This window comes from Acipenser ruthenus, chromosome 34 (genome assembly GCF_902713425.1).
Source record: "Acipenser ruthenus chromosome 34, fAciRut3.2 maternal haplotype, whole genome shotgun sequence".
Taxonomy (NCBI): Eukaryota; Metazoa; Chordata; class Actinopteri; order Acipenseriformes; family Acipenseridae; genus Acipenser; species Acipenser ruthenus.
In genome coordinates, this window is record NC_081222.1 from 1,366,875 (window position 1) to 1,394,601 (window position 27,727).

The 27,727-nt window shown below is 44.8% G+C and overlaps 2 protein-coding genes across 4 annotated transcripts; one reads left to right on the top strand and one right to left on the bottom strand.

The window, feature by feature from the left end:
* Nucleotides 1-5,999: 5,999 nt before the first annotated feature.
* LOC117401940 (kinetochore protein Spc24) lies at nt 6,000-12,780 on the top strand. 3 transcript variants are annotated; one of them, XM_059007201.1, is made up of 6 exons: nt 6,000-6,359; nt 7,540-7,719; nt 8,172-8,316; nt 9,139-9,243; nt 12,007-12,083; nt 12,648-12,780. In XM_059007201.1, exons 2-6 carry the CDS (start codon nt 7,551-7,553, stop codon nt 12,752-12,754), a joined length of 603 nt encoding a protein of 200 aa, XP_058863184.1. In that variant the 5' UTR covers nt 6,000-6,359; nt 7,540-7,550; the 3' UTR covers nt 12,755-12,780. The 3 variants fall into 3 exon arrangements, with proteins under 3 accessions (XP_058863184.1, XP_058863185.1, XP_058863186.1); XM_059007202.1 differs by having other exon boundaries at nt 6,000-6,318; XM_059007203.1 differs by having other exon boundaries at nt 6,000-6,314.
* A 762-nt stretch (nt 12,781-13,542) lies between these two features.
* Nucleotides 13,543-27,209, bottom strand: LOC117402049 (kelch-like ECH-associated protein 1B). Its single transcript, XM_034002868.3, has 6 exons — nt 26,325-27,209; nt 24,987-25,232; nt 19,938-20,623; nt 17,359-17,564; nt 16,599-16,775; nt 13,543-15,492 (listed from the first exon to the last, which is right to left on the bottom strand). The coding sequence occupies exons 1-6, from the start codon at nt 26,625-26,627 to the stop codon at nt 15,329-15,331; spliced, it is 1,782 nt and encodes a 593-aa protein (XP_033858759.1). The 5' UTR covers nt 26,628-27,209; the 3' UTR covers nt 13,543-15,328.
* Between the last annotated feature and the right edge of the window lie 518 nt (nt 27,210-27,727).

Here is a 27,727-nt window from a genome sequence, read left to right on the forward strand (position 1 = left end):
ATATCCACGATTTCGTCCAAGTGTGTTTAACTATTGCAGATCATCTAGGGTGTGAAATGAAGCTCACTGATGCAGTTTGAAGTTGATAAATCACACGGTACCATCTGTAGCATCCGTCCGTACAGATTAGCACAAGAACCAACGCGTTTACAGCAACGAGGATATCAGCTGTGAGGTCTCTTCTGACTTTCTTAAAAAAACAAAAAAACCGACATGTGTGTATAACGTATTTATTTATCAAATTGTACAGAGATGCATTGTAAAAAAGATGAAAATGATACTTGTCCCTTGTGTATATTATAAACAAATTACATTTAAAAAAAAAAAAAAAAAATCTCGTTCTTCTTGTTTTTGTGACTGTATGTCTGGTGATGGGGTTGTTCAGTCGGTTTGTACAGAAGGTGGACAGTGAAGGATTGTGGTTGTGTCTAAAAAAATAAAATTAAAATAAAAAATACCAGGACTGTGCACCACAGCTCTGGCCAAAAGTTTTGCCTCACCCTATAGAATGAACTCCTGTTGCTTCACGAAGTCGAGTGAAACCTGCTGAATAATGTTACAGTTAACATATTGAATTACATACCACCGCGTTGTAGTTTTCCATGACTACACATTGAAAAAATGTTTCGAAATCTGACATGAAACACTACTGTACTACTATTATGGCTTCCAGGTAGATTTCATTTTGTAGTTTCTTTGACATGATGTTAAATAAAAGATCTAAATTCTATTCATATAGTTGATTTTTTTAAAATGATTCGTTTCAGCAAATATCTTCCTACACGTTTTTATGTAGCTTCAATCTGAGCTTTTCAAGTTTTTAAGTGTCACTTGGACCTCAGTTGGCTGTATTTTAATATCAAATGAAAGGCTGTGTGTATCTGGGAAAAACACTCCAGTGTGGAGTAGCGGTCAGGGCTCTGGACTCTTGACCGGAGGGTCGTGGGTTCAATCCCAGGTGGGGGACACTGCTGCTGTACCCTTGAGCAAGGTACTTTACCTAGATTGCTCCAGTAAAAACCCAACTGTATAAATGGGGAATTGTATGTAAAAATAATGTGATATCTTGTAACAATTGTAAGTCGCCCTGGATAAGGGCGTCTGCTAAGAAATAAATAATAATAATAATAATAATGTATACATTCCCTAAAAAGCAGGTTCGCCCACAGTAAAAACAAACGTTGCTCGTGCATCTGTAATCGCTGCACAGAACGAGAGCTTTGCCATCTTGCCGTCCTTTTAACGTGGCAACAGACCACACCAAACATGCTTATTAGGTTTTATAAACGGTCTGAAAGCTGTGTTTCCACCAGGCTGTCAGAATTCAGAAATATATAAACGCTTCTATATTTGAACGGTGTTGCGGTAGCTCAGGTTTTGCACTGCGCCACTGATTGGGAGTTCAGAGCAAGGGTGAAAAAAAGCACACAGGACTGCAAAGAGGCCAGGTGTGCAAAACTGACACACACTGATATGTTCTCACTGTGCTGTTGGCTTTGGCTGAAAAACAAGAACCAATGTATCTATGTTGGCAAGACGCCCCACAGAAATGATTAACATCGCTGCGTACCGGTCAGAGACAGGAAGGCACAGGGGTCATCCCTGACCATGAACAGCACGAGGAATATAAAGTATTACTAATATAAAAAGAAGGGATACCGCGTCGTTATCAGTGCCTTGAGTCGTAGGAAACGTAAATCAGACGTTACTGTGGTGTCCTAATTTATTTATATACAGAACTGTCTTTCTCTGCAGATGTGGTCAAAGGTTTTGCATCGCCTAAGTTTTAGGAATGAGATATCATTTAGAACATAATTTAGATCTTTTATTTAACACCATGTAATCAAAGAAACTACACAATGATATCGCAAAAGTCTACCGGAAGCCATGATAGCAGTACAGTAGTATTTCACGTTTTTAATTGTCAGTTTTTCGTTAAGAAGATAGGAAATCTACAAAGCAGTATGTAATTCATTATGTTAAAGTTACATTATTCAGCAGGTTTCATTCGACTTTATGATGCAAAATGAGTTCATTCTAGGGCGATGCAAAACTTTTGGCCAGAGCTGTACAAACATGCCCAGGGACACAAATAAAGCTAAAAAAAAGAGCTCTGAAGTGCTTGCAAAGGGGAAATCAATCGTTTTAATCTTAGAAAGTTGCTCTTTGAACCTAGAAGTTATTTTCAAGGCAAAGAAGCTTGAGATGTAAGAACTGGCTTCGCAGCGTTTCGAAAGAGTTCTTGGAATGATTAAATCACTCTTATCAGCAGATCTCAGATGACAGGCTGGCTTCTAAAGAATAAGAAAGTGAAAAAAAGCCAATGTGATGAAAACAGCATTCCCCCCGTGCTTTTCTCATGTGACCAGACCTCTCTGTGCTTTACAATGCTGCCCTGTGCTTTACCAGACCTCTCTGTGCTTTACAGTGCTTCACTATGCTTTACCACACCTCTCTGTGCTTTACAATGCTTCCCTATGCTTTACCACACCTCTCTGTGCTTTACAATGCTTCCCTATGCTTTACCAGACCTCTCTGTGCTTTACAATGCTTCCCTATGCTTTACCAGACCTCTCTGCTTTACAATGCTTCCCTATGCTTTACCACACCTCTCTGTGCTTTACAATGCTTCCCTATGCTTTACCACACCTCTCTGTGCTTTACAATGCTTCCCTATGCTTTAGGCAACATGCTACCAGGGCCGCTGTACTGTGCAGTTCCACTGTGTTGCCATGGCTGGCAATGCTGATTGGATGGTTCGGATAATGGCTTAGGACATAAGAGATTCAGGGCTCTCTCTTAAATCAATTTCAGCACAACACTGATCAAAATTGCAATTAGCAGTCTGAAAATGAGCTTCTCACAGCAGACGCAAATTGCTTAAACTGGAGTCACTGTTTGTTAGAACATAAGAAAGTTTCCAAACGAGAGGAGGCCATTCAGCCCATCTTGCTTGTCTGGTTGTTAGTAGCTTATTGATCCCAGAATCTCATCAAGCAGCTTCTTGAAGGATCCCATGGTGTCAGCTTCAACAACATTACTGGGGAGTTGGTTCCAGACCCTCACAATTCTCTGTGTAAAAAAAGTGCCTCCTATTTTCTGTTCTGAATGCCCCTTTATCTAATCTCCATTTGTGACCCCTGGTCCTAGTTTCTTTTTTCAGGTTGAAAAAGTCCCCTGGGTCAACATTGTCTATACCTTTTAGGATTTTGAATATTTGAATCAGATCGCAGCGTAGTCTTCTTTGTTCAAGACTGAATAGATTTGGTCACTGACAGCTTTTATTATGAGTCTTCCTGTTTCTGGAATAGGCGGGTTTACAGTATGTGTCTGAGGAAAGCGAAATGCGTTGAGCCTGCAAATGCTGGCCACACCTGTCTCTTGTGATTTGACCCCTGGCCTTGACCCCCAGTCTCAGAAGCTCCACTCCCTTTGATGAAGCACTGCAGCCCGTGCGCTGAGAATAGCAGGCGGGTCATACAAGGGAATGCCTGTGATTGGCTGAGAGCCCACAAAGGGGGCGGGTCTAGCACATCACACCACGGTTGAGGCTGCCAGAAGGGGCTGGGACTAGTTTGAAACAGAAGGCTTGCCTGTAAGTGAAGCGCGGGCACACACACACACGCATGCACGCACGCACGCACGCGCATGCACACACACACACCCATGGACATAAACTCAAAGGGGGTAGGGCTTGCAAACTGGCAAGCATGCTTATATGGTAAAAGTCTGATACACAATAAAAGTGAAAGTGCGTCTCACGAGTAGAACTGAAACACACAATTTGATTTTCGCTGTAAACGGCAGTCGCCCCCCCCCCCCCCCCACGCACGTGTTTATCCAGACAACCCGCATCAGGGTTTAATAATGACTCTGTTTATAGTTACAGGAACGCAGAGAAGGCCTCAGAGAGCTGGGTTGCCGGGCAACGAGTGGTGTGATCTGCATCACAGGCCTTGGTTTTGAGGGTGCTGACAGTTACTGACTAAACTTTCTCTTAGCGCCTCCCAAGGCTGTTTACAAACGAGTGCGTGCGTGTGCGCGTGCGTACGTGTGTGTGCGTGTGCGTGTATGCCTTTCCTGATGAAACTTTTGCATTTCTGTAGGTGAAAATCATTCTCAAAAGGAAAGTGCAGTGGTCTCTCTCTCTCTCATTGCAATCATGTACAGTTCTGGCCAAAAATTTTGCATCCAGCTATAGAATGAACTCATTTTGCTTCATGAAGTCGGATGAAACCTGCAGAATAATGCTTTATTATTGTGCTTTACCAGACCTCTCTGTGCTTTACAATGCTTCCCTATGCTTTACCAGACCTCTGTGCTTTACAATGCTTCCCTATGCTTTACCAGACCTCTCTGTGCTTTACAATGCTTCCCTATGCTTTACCAGACCTCTCTGTACTTTACAATGCTTCCCTATGCTTTACCAGACCTCTCTGTGCTTTACAATGCTTCCCTATGCTTTACCAGACCTCTCTGTGCTTTACAATGCTTCCCTGTGCTTTACCAGACCTCTCTGTGCTTTACAATGCTTCCCTATGCTTTACCAGACCTCTCTGTGCTTTACAATGCTTCCCTATGCTTTACCAGACCTCTCTGTGCTTTACAATGCTTCCCTATGCTTTACCAGACCTCTGTGCTTTACAATGCTTCCCTATGCTTTACCAGACCTCTCTGTGCTTTACAATGCTTCCCTATGCTTTACCAGACCTCTCTGTGCTTTACAATGCTTCCCTATGCTTTACCAGACCTCTCTGTGCTTTACAATGCTTCCCTATGCTTTACCAGACCTCTCTGTGCTTTACAATGCTTCCCTGTGCTTTACCAGACCTCTCTGTGCTTTACAATGCTTCCCTATGCTTTACCAGACCTCTCTGTGCTTTACAATGCTTCCCTATGCTTTACCAGACCTCTCTGTGCTTTACAATGCTTCCCTATGCTTTACCACACCTCTCTGTGCTTTACAATGCTTCCCTATGCTTTACCAGACCTCTCTGTGCTTTACAATGCTTCCCTATGCTTTACCACACCTCTCTGTGCTTTACAATGCTTCCCTGTGCTTTACCAGACCTCTCTGTGCTTTACAATACTTCCCTATGCTTTACCAGACCTCTCTGTGCTTTACAATGCTTCCCTATGCTTTACCAGACCTCTCTGTGCTTTACAATGCTTCCCTATGCTTTACCAGACCTCTCTGTGCTTTACAATGCTTCCCTATGCTTTACCAGACCTCTCTGTGCTTTACAATGCTTCCCTATGCTTTACCAGACCTCTCTGTGCTTTACAATGCTTCCCTATGCTTTACCAGACCTCTCTGTACTTTACAATGCTTCCCTATGCTTTACCAGACCTCTCTGTGCTTTACAATGCTTCCCTATGCTTTACCAGACCTCTCTGTGCTTTACAATGCTTCCCTATGTTTTACCAGACCTCTCTGTGCTTTACAATGCTTCCCTATGCTTTACCAGACCTCTCTGTGCTTTACAATGCTTCCCTATGCTTTACCAGACCTCTCTGTGCTTTACAATGCTTCCCTATGCTTTACCAGACCTCTCTGTGCTTTACAGTGCTTCCCTATGCTTTACCATACCAGGGGTGAGGGGAATGGCGCAGCCTCATAGTTAACTTCTGCTTGGGACAATGGAGTCTATATCTTGGAAACCCAGCACTGTCTGACTGGATATCAGCCTGTTATGAATGTGTCATGTCATAGTGCAGACACCTTGTATTGTGTTATTTAAGCACACAGAGACTCTTGCGTTTCTGGCATAGCTGGTTTATGTGCAATATTCTCAGGAAAACAGGCTAGGTTAATTTCCAGGCAAACAACGCTCTCGTGTATTGTTTCTATAGAGGCGTCGCCCAGTTCGCTGTGTTTGTATGTGTGCGAATAGCGACCTCTGGTGTACTGGAGAGGAATAGCAAGTGAAAGGACTTTAGTGGAAGTGTTACGTCATGCATAGAACATTTAGGGATGTTTAGAATACGCGCGGTGGCTACCGGAGCCGCCTGATTTATTTAAACAAACTCCTATTGAGATAATTATTCCCGTACTTTATTTTAAAACACGATAACATTAATTAAGTCATGTATTTATATTTGTGGCCAATTATAGTTTTTTTTAATCGTGCTAAAGCACAAATGAAAATAGTTTATTTTTTTTTTTCTTCAGGCAGTTTGTGTGGACACGTCTGTTTAGGGCGCGCTGGAGCGAAGGATTTTGAACTTTGGAAAAAATAATAATTTTTAGAGTTTTTATTTTGAACAGTCTTGAAAGAATCACCTTTATTCCGTATTTTATCCCAACCCTTCCTGTAGGTAATTATTCTTAACTACAATACGACTGTGTTTAAGGCGAGGTACGTGGGAATCGCGTCTTTAAATTATAAATTTAACAAGAACTTTAGCGGCAAATATTTCTTGTTTTTGTTTATATAAATTCCGCTTGAAATTCGTAGTTCGATGTTTCGCCTCCGATATGCAGCTTCAAATTGAAGAAAACCCGAATAATTATAGTTACGCGTTGGAAATCATGCTGGTCTGTCTGGAAAAATGAGATTTATATACGTCTAGACTAGTGTGTGTGTGTATTTGTTGCTTTGAATCTAACAGCTATTTTGTTGGGGAAAGTGTACGGGTTATCCACCCTACTGAAAATAAGTAACGCCTGGTACTAGCAGGACATTTTATTTCTGATTCGTGTTAATAAAGTTGAAATAGTGCAGAGGTATGTAAAAAATGCTGCATATACCCAGTCACTTCTGTTTATAGCTGCGTCAGTTCTGTTTGTACTTTTACGTTCAGAATACACTAGATTACAGTTTGACAAAGAAAGGGGTTCTGCTGCTGCTTGAGTTGGTATCAAAGTGAAAAACGGCGTTTATACGTGCTTGCATTGAAAACACGTTTACAAATAGCAAGCTTAAGACTTCCCAATACGTTTCCAAAAATGGAGGTTCTCATTAAAATGTTAAGATAATCACATTGCGCCCTACCTGAGAACGCATGTGAACTGGGGTTAGATTCAGGGCTCTCTCTTAAATCAATTTCAGCACATCATTGATCAGAATTGCAATTAGCAGTCTTAAAACGAGCTTCTCACAGCGGAAGCAAATTGCTTAAACTGGAGTCACTGTTTGTTAGAACATAATAAAGTTTGCAAACGAGAGGAGGCCATTCAGCCCATCTTGCTTGTTTGGTTTTAGTAGCTTATTGATCCCAGAATCTCATCAAGCAGCTTCTTGAAGGATCCCAGGGTGTCAGCTTCAACAACATTACTGGGGAGTTGGCTCCAGACCCTCACAATTCTCTGTGTAAAAAAAGTGCCTCCTATTTTCTGTTCTGAATGCCCCTTTATCTAATGTGTCAGTCAATTAAAATCGTCTTCAAATGAACGCAGCAGAACGATCACAGCAATGGTTTATTATTAAGTTATGGGATCCGGGCGATTGATTTTAAAAAGGAATTGAAATTTAATAAACCCAGGGAGTTGACCACAGCCCTGGTTCTAAGCGGCCGGCCCTGTCTTGTCTTTGTCAGGTGTTTCTGAGATGGCGTCTCTAGATGAAGGGCTTCAGGCGCTGGAGGAGGTGCACGGAGCTCTGGTCAACATCATTTCCAGCGACTCGGCTGAGATGCTGAGGAAAGCCGTGGATAAACAGCGCCTGATCTGGGAACATTTCCACCAGACAGAGAAGACCGCGTCGCAGCTCGTGTCTGGTAGGGTTGAGGCGATACTAAAAAGTACCGTCTAAAAAAAAATAATAACTCCCATTTAATGCAACTTTCAAAGTTAGTCGAAGTTGTTTCTCTCTCCCTCTCTCTCTCTCTCTCACACACACACACACACGCGCATTTGTTTCTGTCTGTCTGTTTTTCGCTAGTTGGCTTTAAAAGAAAAAAAAACAAACATTTAAAGCAAATCTTCAGATGCCCAATACAATTTTATAAATACCCCCATTTGGTCACGATTTTTAAATTTATTTATTTATTTTAAATTTTAAAAACAATTTGTGTGAAATTCTATGTAGTTCGAGAAGTTGCCCTGATAAAAACTTGTGGGGGGGGGGGTGTAAACAAACTTAAGGTGGTGTGTTTGCGCACACGGCGAGTGAAGGGGTATGCATATGTTAAATGATCTTCCACAAGCCCACACGTCCCTGTGTTTGCAGAGCTGATGCAGACGGAGGAGCGCGTTGCTCAGAAGGTGCTGGATGCCGAGCAGCAGAAGAACCGGGGTCTGGGAGAGCTGGAGAGACTGGAGAAGGAGCTGTGGGGGGCAGCGTCTCGCAACAACAAACTCGGGGCGGAAGTGGAATATCCTTTTCATTTCTGTTTGAAATCTTTAACCCATTAGGCAGCCAATTAATTTCTTTTGAAAAAAAAAAAAAAAAAAAACACAACGCAAGCTGTTTATTTATTTAATTCGATACAATACATTTAGACTCGACTTTTGCGGTTAACAGAATTAGAGTACGTGATGGTAACAAAATATAGTTAAAAGAGAATATTTAAATAACAGCTGCCTGTTAAAAATGATAAATTTTAAACTGTTAACATCCTCGGTAAAGATTCTGTACATGTACGATATCTCGATACAGGATAAAGACGCGTGCTGCTCAGGGGGACTCGTACTGCAGTCTTTCGGGTGAGCCGTGAAACCGAGGTCCTGTTGGAAGTGACTCTGCAACAGCAGAGGCTGTGTGGTCCAGGGCTTGTAACCAGGAGGTCCCCGGTTCAAATCCCACCTCAGCCACTGACTCATTGTGTGACCCTGAGCAAGTCACTTCACCTCCTTGTGCTCCGTCTTTCTGGTGAGATGTAGTTGTAAGTGACTCTGCAGCTGATGCATAGTTCACACACCCTAGTCTCTGTAAGTCGCCTTGGATAAAGGCGTCTGCTAAATAAACAAATAATAATAATAATAATAGTTCACCCCCTAGTCTCTCTGTCGCTTTGGATAAAAGCGTCTGCTAAATGATTCATTAATAACCACCGGGAGATAGCTGCCTTGGGTTGCTTACAGCTAGAGAGAGACACTAGAAATCGCTCTCAGCGACACACACACACAGTGCGCCCCTAACGCATCGTTATATTTTCGGGAGGGAGGAGCTGTTTGATCCTTGACTGCACCGCCACCTTTCTCCAGAAGGAGCTGGAAGCTTTGAAAGAGACGGAGAAGGAGATGCAGCACCTCCAGGAAGAGATCGACGAAGACACCACCGTGGTGATCCCGTCCGCAGTGTGAGTCACCGCAGGTTTTCTTAACCCCGCCCCACAGCATCACACTGCCGTCACAGCTCCCTGCAGGTCATCAGGATAAGCAGGGGTTCAGCTGGTTCAGATCAGGGTCAGGGGCGATGGCATGCATTTATTGATTGATTGATTGATTGATTGATTTTCTCAAGCGCAATTACATTTCCAATTCTTTATTTAAAATTGATTGTTTTTTGTTCAACTGCTTTGTAAAAACAAACAAACAAAAAAAAAAGCGCTTCCTCTTTTCTGTGCTAAACTTACTTTTCCTCGGCTTGCATTTCTGCTTTCTCGTTCTCTCTGCGCTAAACTTGGACTGTTCTGCATTCTGTATTCTGGAGCTGTAGCCAAAGGTTTAGCATCACCTAGAATTTCAGGATTGAAGCATAACAAAAAAATAAACCTATGATCGTAATTTTAGGTCTTTTATTTAACATTGTGTAATCAAAGAAACTACAAAACGATATCGCTAAAAAGTCTACCGGAAGCCATAATAGCAGTACAGTAGTATTTCACGTTAGATTTTGAAATGTCACTTTTTTCAATTGTCAGTTTTTCATGAAGTATAAGGAAAACTACAAAGCGGTGTGCAGTTCAATATGTTTTCGGATATATTGTGAGAAGTGTTGAATTTAAATCAAGGGAAGTAATGTTAAAACTTTACAATGCATTAGTAAGACCTCACCTAGAATATTGTGTTCAGTTCTGGTCACCTCGTTACAAAAAGGATATTGCTGCTCTAGAAAGAGTGCAAAGAAGAGCAACCAGAATTATCCCGGGTTTAAAAGGCATGTCGTATGCAGACAGGCTAAAAGAATTGAATCTATTCAGTCTTGAACAAAGAAGACTACGCGGTGATCTGATTCAAACATTCAAAATCCTAAAAGGTATAGACAATGTCGACCTAGGGGACTTTTTTGCCCTGAAAAAGGAAACAAGGACCAGCCGTCACAAATGGAGATTAGATAAAGGGGCATTCAGAACAGAAAACAGGAGGCACTTTTTTACACAGAGAATTGTGAGGGTCTGGAACCAACTCCCCAGTAATGTTGTTGAAGCTGACACCCTGGGATCCTTCAAGAAGCTGCTTGATGAGATTCTGGGATCAATAAGCGACTAACAACCAAACGAGCAAGACGGGCTGAATGGCCTCCTCTCGTTTGTAAACTTTCTCATGTTCTTATGTTGGAACGTGTCACGGGACTGAAACCAGAGTTAAGCAACACTTCCAGGAAGATGGCGGTTCACTTGTCTGGGTTCGTGATATGTTTGTCACTTGAGTTGGTTCAGTTGGGGAGACGGAAGACGCCTGTTCTCTCGCAGACTTCTGGCGCTCAGTTGCACAGGAATTCCCTCGGCTCTTCTGCTGCAGTAAACGCGCCTCCTGTCTTCGGCTGCCACGTTTTCAAAACTTGCAGCCTTGAAGATACAGAAATCGGCTCCAGGTAGAAGATGATTTAAGACTCTCCCTTTCTGTCACTGAGCCTCGCACTGACCTGCTATGCAGTACCAGGCCAGACCACGTTTCCGCACGGACTGACATCAGCGGCGCGGTTCAAAGGAAGGTGTACTTGATTTACTTGTTGTTTTTACTGTGTGCTACCGGAATGCATAAATCTGAACTGACGTATTAGCGACGCTAGGTGGCAGTATGTATACTTTATCTTTAGTAAGTCATGCGAATGAGAAATTGATTTCTTAAGTGTGATTCGTAACTGTTGATATTTTTTTTGGGGGGGGGGGGGGGGGGGGGTCACGGTGAGGCGCGAGTTGAGAACTCTTGTTAGCATAACATTATTCGGCAGGTTTCATTCGACTTCATGAAACAAAATTAGTGAATTCTCTCTAGGGTGATGCAAAACTTTTGGACAGAGCCGTGTCTGGCATGCATGTTGATTCTGTATAGCTGTGTGTGGCATGCATATTGATTCTGTATAGCTGTGTGGGGCATGCATATTGATTCTGTATAGCTGTGTGTGGAATGCATATTGATTCTGTATAGCTGTGTGTGGCATGCATATTGATTCTGTATAGCTGTGTGTGGAATGCATATTGATTCTGTATAGCTGTGTGGAGCATGCATATTGATTCTGTATAGCTGTGTGGGGCATGCATATTGATTCTGTATAGCTGTGTGCGGCATGCATATTGATTCTGTATAGCTGTGTGCGGCATGCATATTGATTCTGTATAGCTGTGTGCGGCATGCATATTGATTCTGTATAGCTGTGTGTGGAATGCATATTGATTCTGTATAGCTGTGTGTGGCATGCATATTGATTCTGTATAGCTGTGTGTGGCATGCATATTGATTCTGTATAGCTGTGTGTGGCATGCATATTGATTCTGTATAGCTGTGTGGGGCATGCATATTGATTCTGTATAGCTGTGTGTGGCATGCATATTGATTCTGTATAGCTGTGTGTGGCATGCATATTGATTCTGTATAGCTGTGTGTGGCATGCATATTGATTCTGTATAGCTGTGTGTGGCATGCATATTGATTCTGTATAGCTGTGTGTGGCATGAATATTGATTCTGTATAGCTGTGTGTGGCATGCATATTGATTCTGTATAGCTGTGTGTGGCATGCATATTGATTCTGTATAGCTGTGTGTGGCATGCATATTGATTCTGTATAGCTGTGTGTGGCATGCATATTGATTCTGTATAGCTGTGTGCGGCATGCATATTGATTCTGTATAGCTGTGTGTGGAATGCATATTGATTCTCTATTGATCCTGTTTGCAGGTACAAGGCACAGCTTTACCACAATGTGACAAAGATCAAGTGGGATCACGGGGCTGAGCCTCACATTCTCAGAGGAGGTATCCTTTTCAAGTGTCTGGAAACACCTGGCCACGGTGCGAGGGGGGGGTGTAAAGCAGACGGCAGGTTACTGATCGGTCAGTGCTGGACTCTCGGATCCGCAGGGTTCCAGTCCGGCCGCAGGGTGTCCGGTGGGGTCTGGTCTGCGTTGCACAGCAGGGAAGGCTTCTGTTGGTCCTCGTCTCGTGTATTTTAAGGAACAGTTTTTGTACCGCCTCAAAGCTTCAAGGTGACATTTTATAACCTAATGTTTAGAACAGCTGTGGCAAGCTGGATTAGAGGGACCGCATTATTATAACTGCATCTCAGAATTCATGCAATATATATATGATGAATCAACCTTTTATTTATTTAGGATGTACACAAGGTTTAAATTATTAAAGATAATTGTGACGTTTCGTACAAAAGCCTTTCTTCAAGCTGTGTGGAAAGAAATGTCTAGAAGGGCTTTTGTCCGAAACATTTCGTGTAACCCCCCCCCCCAGTATTCATGTATATAAATATATATTGAACAAATCGACCTATTGCTCCAGTAGGATGCTTTCCTTAACTTTGGTACCCAGTTCACTATGGAGCCGACATCGCAACCCCTATCAACTTTGACACCACCCAGCAATCAGAGACCTTCGTCAGCAATTACCTGTGGAGTTTAGTCAGCACGGAGTGGTAGAGGGAGAGGAGGAGAAGAGGAGAGAGAGGGAGAGAGGGAGGGAGGAGAGAGGGAGGGAGGGAGGGAGGAGAGAGGGAGGGAGGGAGGGAGGAGAGAGGGAGGGAGGAAGGAAGGGAGGTGAGGGAAGGGAGGTGAGGGAGGGGAGAGGGGGAGAGAGAGGGAGGGAGGGAGGAAGGGAGGGAGGAGAAGGGGGGAGAGAGAGAGAGAGGGAGGAAGGAAGGAAGGGGAGGGAGGAGAAGGGGAGAGAGGAAGGGAGGGGAGAGAGGAAGGGAGGGGAGAGAGGGAGGAAGGGGGGAGGGGAGAGAGGGAGGAAGGGAGGGAGGGAGGAGAGAGGGAGGGAGGAAGGGGGGGAGAGAGGGAGGTGAGGGAGGGGAGGGGGAGAGAGAGGGAGGAAGGGGAGAGGGAGGAAGGAAGGGGAGGGAGGAGAAGGGGAGAGGGAGGGAGGGGAGAGAGGAAGGGGGGAGAGAGAGGGAGGAAGGGAGGGAGGGGAGGGAGGAAGGGGGGGGAGAGAGGGAGGAAGGGGGGGGGAGAGAGGGAGGAAGGGGGGGGAGAGAGAGGGAGGAAGGGGCGGGGAGAGAGAGAGAGGGAGGAAGGTGAGGGATGGGAGGGAGGAGAAGGGGAGAGAGAGAGAGGGAGGAAGGAAGGAAGGGGAGGGAGGAGAAGGGGAGAGGGAGGAAGGGGAGAGGGAGGAAGGAAGGGGAGGGAGGAGAAGGGGAGAGGGAGGAAGGGGAGAGAGAGGGAGGAAGGAGGGAGGGAGGGGAGAAGAGGGTACTGATTTCATGATCTAATAGATATATGTGTTTGTTTTGTGGTGTTGCGTTTTTTAATATATATGTTTGTTGAAATAAAGTTTAAGGTTTGTGTCCTCCGAATCGTTCTGTGCATAGTTGTATTTCTTTAGCGAAGCATTCCTGTTGAGGGGAACTCGAGACCCATGCAAGGTCACCAGCATCTGAAACGAGATCCACCCTGCAATAATTCAACTCCCTCAAATACAGAAACGAGACGTCTGGGAAAAATAAGTGTTCACTGGAAAAATGATCTTTCAATAAAACAAACATTTTAATGTATTTTTATTTTATTTTTTTACAATTTATGGAGCCATTTCATTTAATTATTATTTTTTTTTTTAACCTGTTGTAAACTCCAGATTCTTTAACCAACAAAATACTTTTTGAAGCAACTGCTTGCCCAAGCACGGTGGGGAAGAGTGAAAAAAAACTCCCCCAAAAAAAGGTCCACAGTTTGTAAAAAGTTATTTAAATAAACTGCATGCTGATTAGACCAAAAAAAACCCAAAAAACAACAAAAAATAAACAGTTTCGTTTTTTGATTCCTGTTCATTGCAACATTACCAGCAGCAGACTTGCCTGTGATTTACAGCAAAAATATATTAATAACAACAAAAGAGGCTTTTTAAAAAGTCTCGGAGGATATAAAACATTCGACAGTCTCTTTTTTTCTTAAGAAAAACGTGTTTTAGCTCAAATGGCCGTAAAAATCTTCCCCAATTCCTGCCCAAAATAAACTGATCCAGTCTGTTGGTTTTTCTCGCACTGGGTCCTGCTTTCAGTGGTGGGACAGCGCTTGACGTGAGCTGTGTTGGTCCAGTCGTTTTAAAAAAAAAAACCACAAACGCAGGCAACTTCCAGCACATTTTCAATGCAGACTCGTTAATTTAGTGCTGTGAAACGTAGGTTTGTAACCTGATCCTAATCGTATTAGTGCTGGGACAGATTTTCAAACATTACACACAAACACACACTGCTTTGTTAAAATGCAGTGGCAGAAATGGCCACGCTGGTGTTTCTTAATGTAAAAACTGGATCAAAGATACAAATATGCGTTGTCTGAAATTAACACACAGTGTACACTATGCAGAAGATCATATCTCTCAGTACTAATAATAATAATGACTACATAACTGAAAAAATGGCTAAAATCTGGGTTTCAGTTTGCGTGTTGAACAGAAATCAGTAAAAATAAATAGGTTTGTGTTTCAGTCTGGTCTGGACCTGCGTTGTGCTGGTCTGCGTGGTGGGTGTGGTTATTCGGTTATTCCTGACGGCAGAGGATCTTTCAATCGTCTCTACTGTTGTTTCGGCGACTAAAGCGGTCCTGCTTTTAAAAAAAGTTACGAAAAAAAAAAAGCACGAAACAGTCAAGTCGGCGTGTGAAGTTGGCAGCTCGAATCCTTTGGCTTTTGGGAGGTGGACGAGGATCGCTCTTTTCGTTTGTTTAGGTGTCACCACTTTCAAGAAATCACTTTTTAGTGAGTGTTTCTTCAGGGCTTCCTGTGCCAAAAAAACAAATCCTGTTCTGAAGATTGATGGAGACGGGCGTACCCCTTTTTTGATTTAGGGGGAATGGTCCCGTGTGGTTGGTTGATCCGGCTTGGGGAACACAAAACGCCCGCTGTAAAGGGGCAGGCGGGCAGGGAGGGTAGGGGATGGGTAAAGCCCTTACAGCCGTTTCATGTTCTGGTCCTACGGTCACTTGGCACTTACAGCTGCAGCATGCGGACGCGTTTATCCTGCATTTACCCTCTACTCTCCCGCGGTCGCGTTCCTGGCGCTAGCACTTGGAGCACTCGCTCATGTGTTTCCGGCAGGGCTCCATAGTGACCGCCACCCCCACTCCGCTCCGGCCAGAGGTCATTTTGGTCACTTCGGTCCAGCAGTCTGTCGCGGGGTCGTAACACTCCACGCTGTCCAGAAAGATGTTGCCGTCGTAACCCCCTGCGAAAAGAAAACACAGAGACCGCACTGACAAGCTGCTTGTGATCTACAGGGCTAGAGGAAAATACTGCTTTGTACATAAGAACATAAGAAAGTTTACAAACGAGAGGAGGCCATTCGGCCCGTCTTGCTCGTTTGGTTGTTAGTAGCTTATTGATCCCAGAATCTCATCAAGCAGCTTCTTGAAGGATCCCAGGGTGTCAGCTTCAACAACATTACTGGGGAGTTGGTTCCAGACCCTCACAATTCTCTGTGTAAAAAAGTGCCTCCTATTTTCTGTTCTGAATGCCCCTTTATCTAATCTCCATTTGTGACCACTGGTCCTTGTTTCTTTTTTCAGGTCAAAAAAGTCCCCTGGGTCGACATTGTCAATACCTTTTAGGATTTTTGAATACTTGAATCAGATCACCTCGTAGTCTTCTTTGTTCAAGACTGAATAGATTCAATTATTTTAGCCTGTCTGCATACGACATGCCTTTTAAACCCGGGATAATTCTGGTCGCTCTTCTTTGCACTCTTTCTAGAGCAGCAATACCCTTTTTGTAACGAGGTGACCACAATATTCTAGATGAGGTCTTACTAATGCATTGTAAATGCATAAACACACCCTCGGTTTATCACTGCTGTAAAACGAGAGCATCTAACTCATTTATATGCATTTAATGCACGTTATTGCTTTTCAAATGTAGTGATGAATGGTAAATGCTGTGCAGGGCAAACCCTATCATTTACAAGTTCCACTCTGCACCAGTAAGTTAACTGCTGTACTAAAAAACAAAATATACTGCATTAAGTTGCTTTTTCTGCTTCTTAAAAAAAAAAAAGTTTTTCTCCTGTTAAACTCCTGTTAATTGTAACACTCCCTAGTTAGTAGTTCTTTTTCGATCTTATTTTGCTTGTTGGCTTTTTAGAATAAGACCACACCTTTACAACAAGAGGGGGAGAGGGGACGAAACAGAGAAGAACGAATCGTCCCTTTCAGATTTAGATGACTGCCAGAAACATCACCGATATTTTAATAGGATTCAGCGCCGATAATCTCCCGATCTGGCCGGTCCTGAGCCCCAAAGCGCCGTGCCCCTGGTCTGGTCTCTGTCTGAGCTTACCCAGGGCGTAGATCTGTCCGTGGTGTGCCGTGACTCCCAGGGCGCTTCTCCGGTGCTTCATCGGCGCCACGAAGCTCCAGCTGTCGCTCTCGATGTCGTAGCGCTCCACGCTGTTCAGCTGGTTGGTGCCGTCGTACCCGCCCATCGCGAAGATCGTGTTCCCCAGCGCGGAAACGCCTGAGAAAGCAGCAAGCCGGAGGATTATTAATTAATGAATCAATCAGTCATTTAGCAGATGCTTTTATCCAAAGCGTCTTACAGAGACTAGGGGGTGAACACATCGCAGGGGGGTGTGGACTCTCTCCTCTAAGCGGTAAAGTGTGAAGGATTCCTCTCCAAGAGGTGTCTGTGTGTGTGGCTCTATCTACAGCCGGTCACGTGGGCAAGGAAAGAAAAGCGAAACACGGAAAATGCATTTAAAGAAAGGAGATGTACCAGTGCCACTCACCCCGAGGCAAGGTTAATCAGAAGCTCTCTCCAATCTCTTAAGAACATCTGTTGATGCAACAAATACTGCTTTGCTATGGGTATCGCGCGATGCGATAGTGTCCATTAATAATGTTTTCAGTCAATACAGCTTGCTATACAACACACTGTAAGAGTTACATGGCCACGGGTAAAACCAGGGAAGAAGACCCTTTGTTTAACTTGAAAAGTCCAGTGAAGGCTCTGCCCAGCCTGGACAACGTAAAAACACTCCCGTCAACAAACGAAGGATTTCATGCATTCCCCAGCCCTCTCATCCCGACGGCGCACTCACCAGCCCCGCTGCGCACGGTGTTCATGGAGGCGATGGCTCTCCACTCGTCCCTCTCTGGGTAGTAGCACTCCGCGGAGTTGAGCCGACTGGTGCCGTCGAAGCCCCCCACCGCGTACAGCAGCCTGTTGATCACGGCCACGCCCACCCCGATCCGTCGAGTCAGCATGGGAGCCACCAGCTGCCACTCGTCCTTCTCGGGGTCGTACCTGAGGAGGCCAGCGAGGAGGCAGAGAGCAGGGTTAGGGGTCGCTTCCTTTTTGAAGTTAACAACACACAGCTACCGCACGCCGCACGCTTTTGTGTATCGCTGAGCAGCTCCAGTAGAACGAAAGTACTTGACGTTAATTACGATGAAGCACCGAGAATGACGGCAAATAATATTCAGAGTTAGAGGGAACCGTTTAATATGTGTGGGGGGACAATAGGTACAGTTTACAGCTGTGCACAAATGTTTTGCCATGCCTAGAGTTTTAGAATTGAGATTTTAAATTGAAAAACTATATGAACATGATTTTTTTAATCTAACATCATGTAATCAAAGAAACTACTAAACGATATCGCAAAAGTCTATTGGGAAGATATCCTAGTAGTACAGTATTTCATGTTAGATTTTGAAACGTCAATTTCTCTTTAAGTATATGGAAAAACTAGAAAGCAGTGTGTAATTCGATATGTCAACATGACATTATTCAGCAGGTTTCGTTCGACTTCGTGAAGCAAAATTAGTTCATTCTATAGGGTGATGCAAAACTTTTGGCCAGAGCTGTATGTACAGAATGATTCGTAAGTCAGAAATGTTTCCTTTTGCATATCACCCTCCACAAACCCTACAGTTCTCACAACGCTCAGACGATCTTGAGTTATGAATCACTTTTACGAGCAAACAACGTGCATGTAGTCTTTTTCTTGAGCTTGTTGGGGTTAGTGCGTTATTCAGCCCACAGCATTATTCACAGCATTCCCAAACGCAGGCTGTGTTTGTGGCATCTTACTATATAATTGAAGTCAATGTATTTTATCATGCTCTTAATTGTATTAATACTTGTACTGTGATTCTTAAAATGTATTTTTTGTTTACTGACTGTAAGTCGCCCTGGATAAGGGCGTCTGCTAAGAAATAAATAATAATAATAATAATAATAATAATAATAATAATAATAATAATTTCAGAAGGTGGTCACACTGGCAGGGCAGAAGCCTGGCTGCTGTAAACTGTGTGTGTGTGGGAATGTGAGGTTGGCAGGGATGGGGTTAAATCCGTCCCTGCCAGCGCTCGCAGGTGTGATTTTTTTGTATTGTTTTGGAAAATGTGTTTAGAAACCTCCGTCGGTATTCCTATAAAGTGTCCTGACCTAATTAAAAGCGGACTATAGACTGAAAAGGTGTTTTATCTTTGTGAGTCGCATGATCAGCGTTGCCATGACTACACATCCTTCTTTAGTTACTAAATATTTGTTTTTGCTCGGGACTTCCTCTTCAATAAGGAAGCGAACACGTTGTCGGACTGGCTCACTGCTGCCAAGTAACTGTAATAATAATAATAATGATAATAAAAAAAACAATACCAGCAATGAAAGAAAGCTTCATGAAATACAAGCCCATTCACAGACACGGTATTTCCCTACAGTTTAACAATTGTCTGCAAATGACTCAACACAGATCAGTGAATGAACTAACAGGTATACCCCACGCCTCCTCTTTCAGAAATCAGGGGCAGACGGGAGCCACGAATCACGTCACCCGAGAGCTGGTTCTGCCGTACAAAGGTCCGCCTGATGAAAGGGGAGCACTGCGCTACATGCAGCGGCAGGTGGTTATGAGTGATGTCTGCCGGCTTCACTGAAGCTCAGGGAAGCAGCAAAAAAAACATACACTGCAGAATAAAGCAGGTGTTTTGTTGTGTTTTTAATTTTTTTTCACAGCTACTGAACTACAATGTGCTTGAGCAGCGGTTCACAGATTTGGTGGATTCGTGGCTGGGCCACAGTTGCATTTAAGTGCTGTATTTTACTGTACCAGGGCACTAGTTTAGTGTTTTCGATATTGTTTTGGTGTGTAATTCAGAGGCCGGGGGCGGGGGGCGGGGGGCGTGGGGTGGGGGGGTACTGTATATTTTATACACGCACTCCACAGTATAGATCTCAGGACAGCAACTTGTTATTACAAATGCCAATGCACAGCTTCCCTGAAACCCAGGGACACAGCCTTCATCTAACCAGCTCACCACCTCCTACAACTGCGGCCAAAACGTTCTGCAGCACCCTCTGTATGGAATGAACGAATCTTGCTTCCTAAAGTCGAATGAAACCTGCTGAAGAACCTATTAACCTATTGAATTGTGGACCGCTTTGTAGTTTTCCATACACTTGACTTAAAGTTGAAAAACGCAACATTTTCGAAATCTCGAACACGAACGACTGTACTGCGGTTATGGCTGCCGGAAGACTTTTGCAATGTCATTTCTATCTTCGACTACGCGACGTTAAATAAATGATGGTTCGCATTTGATTACGTCTCAATCCTAAAATTCTAGCACGCGGAACAACAGAGACCGAGCTGGGGGGAGTGAAGGAACCCACCTCTCCACGCTGTTGTGATGGATGCACCCGTGGGAGCCTCCGGCCGCGTAGATCATTCCGTCGATGACCCCGACTCCGATCCTGTTGCGGGGCACGCTCATGGAGGCGCAGGGAGACCACTGGTTGTTCATGGGGTTGTAACAGTCCAGGGCGTTGGAGTCCATGTTCCCGTCGGGGGCGTTGTTGCGGCCTCCCACCGCGTAGAAGAGACCGCCGACCACGCAGCCGGCCAGCCCGCTGCGGGGCACCTCCAGGTCAGCCAGCCTGATCCACGCTCCGTCGCAGGGGTTGTAGGCCTCCAGGAAGCTGAGGGACTGGCGGAAGTACCCCCCGGCGGTGTAGATGAGCTGGGGCACTTTCGGGGTGCGGCAGGACAGGACCTTGGTGGGCTTGTGGAGGGTGAGGTCCTGGAAGATCTGGGAGAGGTAGTCCTTGCTCTGGGTGTCGGACCTGAGGATCTCGCAGCGCTGGAGCTGGGTCTGGAGGAAGTGCGGGGTGAGGGAGTGGCAGCGGACGGCTTGCAGCAGCGCCTGCACGTAGGGCCGGCGGTTCTCGCAGTCGTACCTCACCCAGGCGATGCAGGCGTGGAAGACCTCAGACTCGCAACGAACGTTCAGCTCGTCACGGCTGATCAGAGTCACCAGCTGGCAGTGAGACAGGTTGAAGAACTCCTCCTGCTTCGCGATCTGCCGAACAAAACAGAAAACAGCTTTTATTAGCGGGATCGTTATTATTCATTCACTCATTAATTAATTAATTAATTAATCAATTAATCAATTAATCAATCATTTGATTGATTGATTGATTGATTGATTGATTGATTGATTGATTGATTGGTTGATTAATTAAATTAATTAGCAGATGCTTTTATCCTTCGAATTTTAGGATCCAGATATAATTTGAAAAATAACAATAATTCCTACAGAAACAACATTTAAATCTTTTGTTTAACATCATGGAATCATAAGAAACTACAAAATGATAAATCGCAAAAAAGTCTACCGGAATGAAGTCGTATTTCATGTTACAAGGTGAGAGAAAAATGCTCAAACCATTGTTATTTAAGCAAAAAAAAATTAAAAAAAATTGTTTGCTTTGGTTCATGGGATTGTAATCGACTGTCTCATTTTAATTCAGGCACAAATGAAGACATCTTTCAGGGGTCCTGTTTGCTGTCCTGTGGTTGTGTTCTGCAGACTGGCTGTCGCCTGGTTTTTGTAAGTACCAGTTCCCTTCTTTATACCGAATGGAAAAGTCAACCACAGGGCTGGGTACTCTCTTGGCTTTGCGGACGGCAACGTCTTTATCATTTTCAAGCTGAAATAGAGGTTTCTGGCGCCTGTTTGAAACCCACAAAAGATCCACACATGGTCTGAAGGCCGTGCAAAGCCACAGGTTCAAAATAACAAGGAGAATTTTGAACAAACAGGCAGAATTTAATTTAGTGCAACTGCAAAATACTGGCTTTGTCAGCATGTCAATAAAAGGGGAGGGGGGAGGGGGGTCAATAAGTCACCCCCCCCCCAGATTACCGTTCAAGGGGATGGTTATTTAGAGCCGCTGGTGTTTAGAATAAGGTTTTTTGAAATGCACGATTACTATAACGTTACATTAGGTTTGGGTGACAAGAGTGTTTTCCCAACCACTGGGACCGACTTGAAAAGTGGTTTGAAACCAGGCTCGCTCGTTTCCATCAGAGATCAAATCCATTTCAAATCGGGACTCTCAGCCAGTCAGTCAGGACTGCGGGCTGGCAGAGGGCCGTCTCTCCACACTGACGGTGAAAGCTTCCCACTGGAGCGTCCAATTGGAAGGACGCTGCAGAGAGAGAGAGAGAGAGAGGCGGGTTTTAAAATCTCTGAATGCAGGAAACAGTTGTGTGAACAGGAAGCCTGTGAATATATTCTACTGTCAGGGAAGTCCTGGAGGTCGGTGACTTCCTTTATAAACAGCAGCTTCACAAAGACATGCTGAGCACAGATGGGCTCAGACTTGTGTGTAACGTGTCCGGTTACAGAGCGGGCTGCAGAAGGAACCGGCCCCAGTTTGATACTGGGAACGAGACGAGTTTTACACACTGGTGCAGACGGACATGCAAAGTCAACTGCCACTTATGCTGTGCCTTTAAAAATAGCGCATCAAAACATACCGTATTACAAATAACACCATTTGCTGCAATATTAACCCCTCCTCATTTACAGCAGGGCAGTGCAATTCTGACACACACACACACACACACACACACAGTTACATAACCTCACCAGGTATGCATGATCTCCCCTACACAGCCACTGCTGTTTGTTCAGCTCCTACGTAGGTGACCTTGTGTCTGAAATGACTGTGCAGAAACACTGGTGCAACCTCCCTCTTGTCTGAGTTTTTACCACCTCACCTGTCTGTACTCTGTACTCTCCACGAGGTTTGCTCTTGTTGTATAGTGTTGGGAGGATGACAGAGGACTTTTTTTTTTCTGAACAGCCTCCCTCTGCTCTGTGCTGGTGGAGCAGAGAAAGAGAAAGGGAGGCTCTTCTACTCTCTGAACAGCCTCCCTCTGCTCTGTGCTGGTGGAGCAGAGGAAGAGAAAGGGAGGCTCTTATACTCTCTGAACAGCCTCCCTCTGCTCTGTGCTGGTGGAGCAGAGAAAGAGAAAGGGAGGCTCTTATACTCTCTGAACAGCCTCCCTCTGCTCTGTGCTGGTGGAGCAGAGAAAGAGAAAGGGAGGCTCTTATACTCTCTGAACAGCCTCCCTCTGCTCTGTGCTGGTGAAGCAGAGAAAGAGAAAGGGAGGCTCTTATACTCTCTGAACAGCCTCCCTCTGCTCTGTGCTGGTGGAGCAGAGAAAGAGAAAGGGAGGCTCTTATACTCTCTGAACAGCCTCCCTCTGCTCTGTGCTGGTGGAGCAGAGAAAGAGAAAGGGAGGCTCTTATATTCTCTGAACAGCCCCCCTCTGCTCTGTGCTGGTGGAGCACAGAAAGAGAGGGTTTTGTAACTGCTTCCTCCCTTCTGTTCTAAACTCTACTTCGCTTCCATTTACACCCTCCTGTTCTGCTCTCTGTGCTGAATCTGAAGTCGTGTCTTGGGTTAACTGACTTCCATCAAGTCTCTTTTTTAAAATGTTGAAAGCGTTATAGCTTTAGGCTTGAGAATCACTTCACTGAGAGGGTGGGGGTGTTCTGGAGAAACCTGTTTAAAATACTTGAGGTCTTGTGTGTGTGTGTGTGTGTCTCTCTCTCGCTCTCTGTATGTGTGTCTGAGTGTGTGTTTCTCTGTATGTGTGTGTCTGTGCATATGTTCATTCGTGTGTGTGTGTGTCTCTGTATGTGTGTGTCTGTGCGTGCGTTCATTTGTGTGTGTGTGCGTGTAGGTCTCTGTGTGTGTGCATGTGGATGCCTTTGTGTGTGTGCGTTCGTTTTGTGCGTGCGGGCGCGGATGCCTTTGTGTGTGTGTGTGTGCGTGCGTCATCAGCTTTTGACACCCAAGGCATTTTCACATGTGTGTGCTTTACACAGGAGACTCAAGCCTGCAGGCTGCAGCACTGGCAATGACGCAGCAGAATCCAATAACCCTGCAAACTGCACAGTGTGACCAAGAATGACTTTATTTACAACAGTGCGGTTCCACGAGAAAGACCCCGCCCCCTGCCTGATCGCTAACAAAGAACCGAGGACTCTGAGAAACACTTCTCCAGTCACTAGGTTTGCCAGAGAACCTCACACACTTCTTTTAGGACTGACACATTTTAACATTACAAGGCTTGGGCAGTGGAGCCTTGTTGTTTTGTCACAGAAACATTTTTGCCAAAACTATGAGTATAAGAGCCTCTCTTTCTCTTTCTCTGCTCCACCAGCACAGAGGGAGGCTGTTCAGAGAGTATAAGAGCCTCCCTTTCTCTTTCTCTGCTCCACCAGCACAGAGGGAGGCTGTTCAGACAGAGAAAGAGAAAGGAAGGCTCTTATACTTTCTCTGCTCCACCAGCACAGAGGGAAGCTGTTCAGAGAATAGAAGAGCCTCCCTTTCTCTTTCTCTGCTCCACCAGCACAGAGGGAGACTGTTCATAGAGTATAAGAGCCTCCCTTTCCATTTCTGTGCTCTACCAGCAAAAAATGAAACTAATCACGCTTGCTACTCAATCCTTTACATGGAGACCAGTTATACTGGGGCTTACAAAGGTGTTTTGTAATTACAGCACAAGATAATGACAGCCCACTCATAATACACACTGGTATGAACAGAATGACCTATCTAAAGTCACGTGGTATATTTGCATAAGGATTGCACAATCCCACTGATCTGGACCACAGCTTCTCTGTTTACCTTGCATTGTGCTCTGTGGCTGCACATTTTCAGCCTGTGACGCTAAAACAAGAAATATTAGAATTCATGAATAGGGACGTTTACTTCCCCAAAAGCGATCCCCGTTGCGCGGAGTGAACCGACACCTCTTTCTCTTTTTGGCTCTTGTGCAATGCAGTGACAATGCAAAAATGACAGCTGTTGACGGAGAGACCACGCTGTAACCTCTATTGCGTGCAATGCTCGTAATTCCTGGGTCAACAAGCCATATTTTGATGGCTCGGTTTTCAGACCCCAACGCCGCATTTTCAGCGCTTCGTGAAGCATTTACTTCTGAATGTCTAAAGCTAACTTCGTTAGCTGTAAAATTAACTGACTAACAAAACAGGGACTTCAGCTGAAATTATTTGTTGTTTGCCGCTGTTGCGAGGGGCTCGTTTTCAACAGAGTGCTGCCGACTGCAGTTTTGATCAGGGAGGTGTTGGATTTGATTAAAAGGGAACTGGGAAATTCATTTTAAAAAATGAATTGACCCTGAAACCTGCTCCCTTGTTTTTATGATTTTAATCCGCTGCGCGTTGGGTGTCAGAAACAATTAGATCAACAGAGTTAATTGAGAGCTTAAAAGTTGGAATGAAAACCAGGAGACCCCGCGGCCCCCCCAGGACTGGAGTTTGACAAGCCCCGCCCTCGAACACTGACCCGCTGAACGCAAGCGTTGCTTCAGTGGGCGGCAGCGTGTGAAGAGGCACCCACCTCGCTGAAGTTCATGTAGATGTACTCTCGTGCTTTCTGGTGCAGCTCGGTGCAGCTGATCTGCTCGGCAAAGCTGGCGATGCCGATGGCGTTGCTGGGGTCCAGCTGCTGCACCAGGAAGTCGCAGCAGGCCTTGACCACGCTGTCGATCTGGTACATGACCGCTCCGGTCATCACGTGGATGACGCACTTCTCTCCCACGGAGATGCTGGCCGTGTAGGAGAACTCGATCAGACGCTCCATGACCTGCGGAGAGAGGAACATCCGTCACTCCCCCCGGCCCGACACCTAGGACCGAGGGCAGCAGTGTGGAGTAGTGGTCAGGGCTCTGGACTCTTGACCGGAGGGTCGTGGGTTCAATCCCAGGTGGGGGACACTGCTGCTGTACCCTTGAGCAAGGTACTTTACCTAGATTGCTCCAGTAAAAACCCAGCTGTATAAATGGGTAACTGTATGTAAAATAATGTGTAAAAAATAATGTAATTGTATGTAAAAATAATGTGATATCTTGTTTGCTAAGAAATAAATAATAATAATTTGAAACTGCAGCGTGTTTTAACTCCCATTGATTGCTTCGTTAGTAATCAGTCGTTCATTATCTCTCGTGCTCTTTTTCAGATTTTTTTTTTTACTTGTTGTCTTTTCCTTCTCATAATATTATCATTATTATTATTATTATTATTATTATTATCATTATTTAGCAGATGCCCTTATCCAGGGCAACTTACAATTGTTACAAGATATCACATTATTTTTTACACATTTTTTTTTTACATACAATTACCCATTTATATGGGCAGCAGTGTGGAGTAGTGGTCAGGGCTCTGGACTCTTGACAGGAGGGTCGTGGGTTCAATCCCCAGTGGGGGACACTGCTGTTGTACCCTTGAGCAAGGTACTTTACCTAGATTGCTCCAGTAAAAACCCAACTGTATAAATGGGTAATTGTATGTAAAAATAATGTGATATCTGTATAATGTGAAATAATGTATAATGTGATATCTTGTAACAATTGTAAGTCGCCCTGGATAAGGGCGTCTGCTAAGAAATAAATAATAATAATAATAATAATAATAATATAGTTGGGAATCAATTTTCCCCTTCAGTTGCTGCGTGCACAATTGCACCACGAAAAAGTTTCCTATCTGTGTATCTATTTCATAATGCATGCATGTTTTGGCAGGGCAACTTCTCGAACTCCATACAGTTCACGCAAACTGTTCTAAAATAAAAAAAAATAAAAAATAAATAAACAGTCGTTTCGTGCAGCACTGCTGGCAAAACCTCGTCCAGCTGACGTCTTTGCCGTCGTTTCCCTGAAGCGAGAGCGGCACTGACCTTGGGGTGGACCCCCTCGATGGACACCACTTCCATGCCGCACTCCTTCAGCCCGTTGGTGAACATGGCCCTGAAGACCGGCGAGGAGGAGGCCAGCACGATCTTGTGGGCCACGAAATCCACGGCCTCCAGGTCGCTGTACTTGACTCGGAGCGTGACGTCGCACAGCAGCTTCCCCAGCCGGAGCTCGTTCATGATCCCGAAGGCCTGTGCCGTGTGGTTCTCCAGCGTGTAGCTGAAGACGCGGTGGCCATTGCGCAGCGAGGGGGTCACCTCAGCCTTGCACTCCGTGGCTGCGTACATCTCACTGGGGCTCGCAGGCCGCCACGGGGGGCATGGCTCGCCAAGGGGGGGAGGGAGACAGAAAGGGGCGGAGAAAATCGAATAATAAACGGGTAGGGGGTTCAGACACTCAAATATAAACCAGCTGCATGAAGTAACCAATCAGCACCTCTTAAAAATGTTTTCAATGCATTTGAGTGATGTCGTTATCTCAGCGAATGCATTTCTGCTTCAGGTGCAGGTCAGTTCAGGGTTGGGGGGTTGGGGGGTTGGGGGGGTGGGGGGGGGGTTTTCCAGACAAGTTTCAAGTCTTCTGTTCCGGTGTAAGGACTGGGAGGGGAGGGGGGTAGGTGTTCTGTAACCAGGGGGTAAGGGGATGCGAGGGTGCGTGCAGGGGTTGGGGTGGAAATATTTGCGAATGGGGATTTGTTTTTCGTTACAGGCGGGGAGGAAGCGTTCATGGAACTTTTCAAGATTTGTGAAAAAGGAAATAGGAAATTCTTTCAGGTGGGGGGGGGTGGAGGGGTGTCGGAACAGCAGAACAGGCAACGATAAAACGGGTGGGAGGGTTGTAGGTTGAAAATAAATATTGTTGTTTTTTTTTTATATATATTGAAAAAAAAAAAAGTCTTGTTTTTATTGATTTTTGTTTGGTTGTTCTTCTTCAGTGTCCATGTCCTGGTCTTGAATTTGTGAAGGAATCAGCAGGTCTGTCCGGGCTGGTTTGGCACCTGCGTTGGAGACACAGAACTTCGTTAAGGTACTGGGAATTTGTACTTTTTTTATTTTACTGTTTTAACCATTTTTGGTGGGAAAGAAAGAAAAATTGGCAATGGACTCTGTGATTCTGTCGAGACTTGCAATTTAATTAATTTTTTTATTACATGATATAAAAACAGCTGACCTAAGCATGTGCCGTGGCCAAAAAGGCTTAAATATGCGCGGTCCAAATACTATTGGATTTCCATGAAATGTACCCACTGCCGTGTAATATGTAGATCCCCACTTCTGAAAGACTAGTGCAAATAAACGTTTTTGTTTTATCACTTAAAAATAAACACAGCAAACGTTTCTCTGATTGAGGCACCGCCTGTTCCACTGCATTCAGGAAGCTGGCAGCC

Coding starts and splice junctions, on each gene's coding strand:
- LOC117401940 (XM_059007201.1), top strand. CDS start 7,551: ATGGCGTCTCTAGATGAAGGGCTTCAGGCGCTGGAGGAGGTGCACGGA. Junction 9,244..12,006: donor GTGGTGATCCCGTCCGCAGT/GTGAGTCACCGC, acceptor TCCTGTTTGCAG/GTACAAGGCACAGCTTTACC. Junction 12,084..12,647: donor GCCTCACATTCTCAGAGGAG/GTATCCTTTTCA, acceptor TTTGGTACCCAG/TTCACTATGGAGCCGACATC.
- LOC117402049 (XM_034002868.3), bottom strand. CDS start 26,627: ATGTACGCAGCCACGGAGTGCAAGGCTGAGGTGACCCCCTCGCTGCGC. Junction 20,624..24,986: donor TCTACATGAACTTCAGCGAG/GTGGGTGCCTCT, acceptor TTTGTTCGGCAG/ATCGCGAAGCAGGAGGAGTT. Junction 17,565..19,937: donor CATCACAACAGCGTGGAGAG/GTGGGTTCCTTC, acceptor TGGCCTCCTCAG/GTACGACCCCGAGAAGGACG.